Source organism: Gavialis gangeticus, unplaced genomic scaffold (genome assembly GCF_001723915.1).
Source record: "Gavialis gangeticus isolate Ggan-Ray unplaced genomic scaffold, GavGan_comp1, whole genome shotgun sequence".
NCBI lineage: Eukaryota > Metazoa > Chordata > Crocodylia > Gavialidae > Gavialis > Gavialis gangeticus.
In genome coordinates, this window is record NW_017729028.1 from 33,663,561 (window position 1) to 33,667,317 (window position 3,757).

Here is a 3,757-nt window from a genome sequence, read left to right on the forward strand (position 1 = left end):
GGACCAAAAACAGATGACATAATTTGTGGGACCCCAAAGCCCATATCAGCCCTGTACAGAGGTGCATGCTCAGTGAAACGGGAGGAAGAGGGGAGGGGGGGGTGCTGAGGGGAAGTGGGGGCGAAAAGGCTGAACTGGAGCTTGGTTACTTTGGCAGAGCGACAAAGCTCTGCAAAACGTCACCGGGCAGACTTCAAAAAGGTGGGAAACCAGAGGCTCTTTCTGGCACCTCCCGTTATCAAGGGGTGGCTTATCAGCTTGATGGGATGGGTGATGGGGATGAGCCCCAGGGGTGCCTGACCCCAGGCCAACCCAAAGAGAAGCACGTCCTCGGGCAGGGGAGGCCGCTGCCCTGAGAAGGAGCTTCCACGCACTTTGTTTGCACGCTGGAGCTGGAAGAAGCTTGGGATTTTCAAAGGAGGCTCTTGTAGCCCAGCAGCTCCCCTGGCATATAATAATGGGGGTTGTGCAGGTGAAGAGCTAAGTCACTGGAGGCATGCTGTTTTCCTCTGGCGTATAGGGCCAGGAAAATCCCCCCTTCGGGGACAGGTCTAGTGCTCTGTCCAGCCAAAATGCTGAGCAATGGGGACACTGTCATGTGCACCCACAGCCTGATGCATGCCGAGCGAGGATATTGTCGCTGTTGTTCAGGCTGTTTCCTCTGTCCCGGTTTCCTTCCACAGCCCGCATGCCACTGTAGGAAAACACTGTCCCTTCCCGGGGACCGGTTCTGCCATCTTTACCCACAGCGTGCAGCTCTCCACACCGGTTGCCTTTCAGCTGAATTGCACCAATATTTCAGCCCAGTTGTATTGAGATCAGTAGTGCTTTACTGGTCCGTCGCAGCTGCGAACCCAGGTCCCAGTTTTTCATTCATTTGAAGCATCCTTGCAGCAGAACCAAAACTCCAGTTGCAGGAGAAACAGTCAAAAATTCCCACTAGGTTTGTGAATCCAGAAAGCAGGGCTGCTGCCTCTTGCCATTGCATCACGGGCCCCATCATATTGCATCTTCCTGGAAGCCCCAGCTCCCAGAGTGCTGTTGTGGGAAAACCTCAGCTTTCATTTAATTTCAAAAAGTTTCTAGATCTTACAGCTGCAGGGAAGAGACGACCTGAATGCAGTGTGCAGCTCAGAGACCAGGCAGCAAAAGTCACAACAGTCCCCAAACTATTTAAAATAACTCCTCATTTCAAGGCCAATGTCATGTTTTCATTTCACCGACTCACTTTCTGAGCACGTGGAGCTAACAGCCTTGCATTGGAAAAGTTCACCAGATTTCTGCTCCACTGTGTATCAGGCAGGGTAGGTTTGCACCTTATAGACTAAATCAAGAAGTATATAGCATAAGCTATCCTAAGCATCAGTTTGCTTCATCAGATGATTACATCGCCGTGTGCCACCCATCCTTATTAATAAGCGGTCTATGTCGGCACAGGCTGTGAAAATGCAAAGTGATGGCGAGCACCGAATGTCAGTGCAGCTCATCAACAGGAAGCCTAAACAAATAGCAAAAAATGTCGGGGTCGAGACAGCATGTCTTCATTTTTGCTTGCTGCTCCGGCAAAGTTGGGAAAGTGGTCTACAATCCCCATCTAGTGTTGAAAAATAGTATAACGGTCACGCCCCTGAGCCTGTTCTCAGTGAAGTCAATGAAGAGGTTTTATTTCTGGTTCCCATAGGGGATTAGATTAGGCTTTGCATCAGCATATTAAGCACCTGAACTTCATTTTTCTTCTCTACACGTATTCTATAATAATGTTTTTTTTCCCCTCTTTTAATAGTTTTTTTATATTTGAAGGCAAATTCTGTTGATGGTGTTGACTGAGCTTTGATTTGCACAAAAATCAGTTGCTTGCAGAATATAGCATTCACCCTAAAATCTGCATGGATCTTTCTCTTGTGTCCTCACACTCAAAATCACCACTGGTTTCAAGAATGTGATTATCCAATGCTGAGATGTAATGGTGGTGCTAACTCATCATTTCATTACGAGTCATTGGACCCGACGATCTTGTGAGGTCCCTTCCAGCCCTTTACAATCTATGGATCTATGACTGGGCTCCTGCACCTTTAAAGAAAATCAATCATTTATTTTTAAAACTAAACATTTAATAAGAAGAGCTTTTTCAAGTATGGAAAGAAAAATATTTGAAAATGTTTTCTTTTCATCATTCTGCAACTCCTGCATCCTGTCGTTAAGATGATTGATCGATCCAAGGCTGGGCATTGCAAAACCCCGAAACACAATAAAACCAAAAGGGAGGAGCCATTTAGCAGAACAGTCTGTGAGATACAGCTACATCCTGAGTAATCTGAACCCGTTTGGAAAGCAGCCGCCAAAATGCCATTTGGGTCACCGAATTGTTTGCAGCATCTTGTGAGTAATGTTAACACACGAGGCATCCTAGGCTCGACAGTACAGATATTCTCTCTTAAAAAAGAGAACAGTTTCTAACACAGTACCGAAGGCTACAAGCCATTGCATCGAACTTCTGAGCAGATATACAGCTCTGTATTCAACAAAGTTTAAAGGAAAACAGTTAATTGTGCAATGCCGGTAGTTGCAAGCTAGTAGAAGAAACCTGCCATTTGGATGACTGCGGCTTCAAATAACTGAGGACGTCCTGTACTTATTCAGCTGATTCTCTTAAAATCAGTGCTCTTTCAGCGTTTACCTTCTCTTCCCTCCACTTCTTGCTTTTCCTCCTATGACTGTCTCATCTATACAGAGATTGTGAGATCTCTGAGACAGAGACTGCTTTTCGATTAATGGCTGGAAGGGCTGATGTCAGATAGTTGTTTGGGGCGTCTATTATCATTATCAGACTGAAAAGTTAGAAGCAAAAAGTCTTTACCTATTACTAAACGCAGCTATATGACCCAGTGCTCCAGCGCTAAACTTCTGATAGAAATTTCCACCTTCCGATGTCCCTAAGAAAAAGCAGTTCAGCTACCGAGCCGGGGGACTTATAAAAGCAAAACTTTTATTTACAGTGGAATGACCCTGCTGTAAAAGTGCTGCTTGTGTCCAGCCTGGGAATTGCCCCTTTTTGCTGTGGTCTGTCTTGGCAGGTCTGGTTTGGTCTCCTTCCTCTTTGGGATCTGGTGGTTCTTTATCTCAGCTTCGTCTTTCATTTGCAGCAGTGTTGATGCCTACCATTGCAGTTGCCGATCCACTGTTCCCCATGGAAGCAGAGCCTCCGGCAGTGGCCGTGGTTGTTCCTGCATTGCAGGGTGCTGTAATAGGTGCCTTTGGCTGCAGAAGGGAAAGAGATAGACACCACCTTTGCAATGAGAACCATGCACCCAGGCAGAGCCCTCCTGAAGTTGACCCTAGCAGGAGCTTAAATTGGGCAACTGGACAAGCTATAGATCATAGGCTCATGGGGAAAAGTAAATAGGGCTGGAAGGGACCTCATGAGATCACCCAGTCCAGCCCCCTGCTCAAATCTCTCCTCACTCTTCTCTTCTGCAAACAAAACTACAGGCCAGTCAGCCTTACCTCAATCCTGGGCAAGCTGTTCGAGAAAATTATTCTGGCACGCATCCAGGAGGGGCCAGCAGGGAACTGCATGCTCAGGGGCAACCAGCACGGGTTCATCAGCGGCAGGTCCTGTCAGACCAACCTGGTGGCCTTTTACGACCAGGTCACTAAATCATTGGATGCAGGGGTGGCAGTGGATATAGTTTTCCTAGACTTCAGGAAGGCTTTTGATACTGTCTCTCACCCCATTCTCATTAGGAAGCTGGGGGAC

At 47.1% G+C, this 3,757-nt stretch overlaps 1 protein-coding gene across 1 annotated transcript in view; it reads right to left on the bottom strand.

The window, feature by feature from the left end:
- Nucleotides 1-2,966: 2,966 nt before the first annotated feature.
- LOC109300255 (gallinacin-13-like) overlaps nt 2,967-3,757 on the bottom strand; it is a 3,546-nt gene continuing 2,755 nt past the window's right edge. The window contains exon 2 of the mRNA XM_019520921.1: nt 2,967-3,258. Within this exon, the coding sequence (XP_019376466.1) occupies nt 3,134-3,258 (125 nt within the window). The 3' untranslated portion in view covers nt 2,967-3,133. The remainder of the gene's footprint in view (nt 3,259-3,757) is intronic.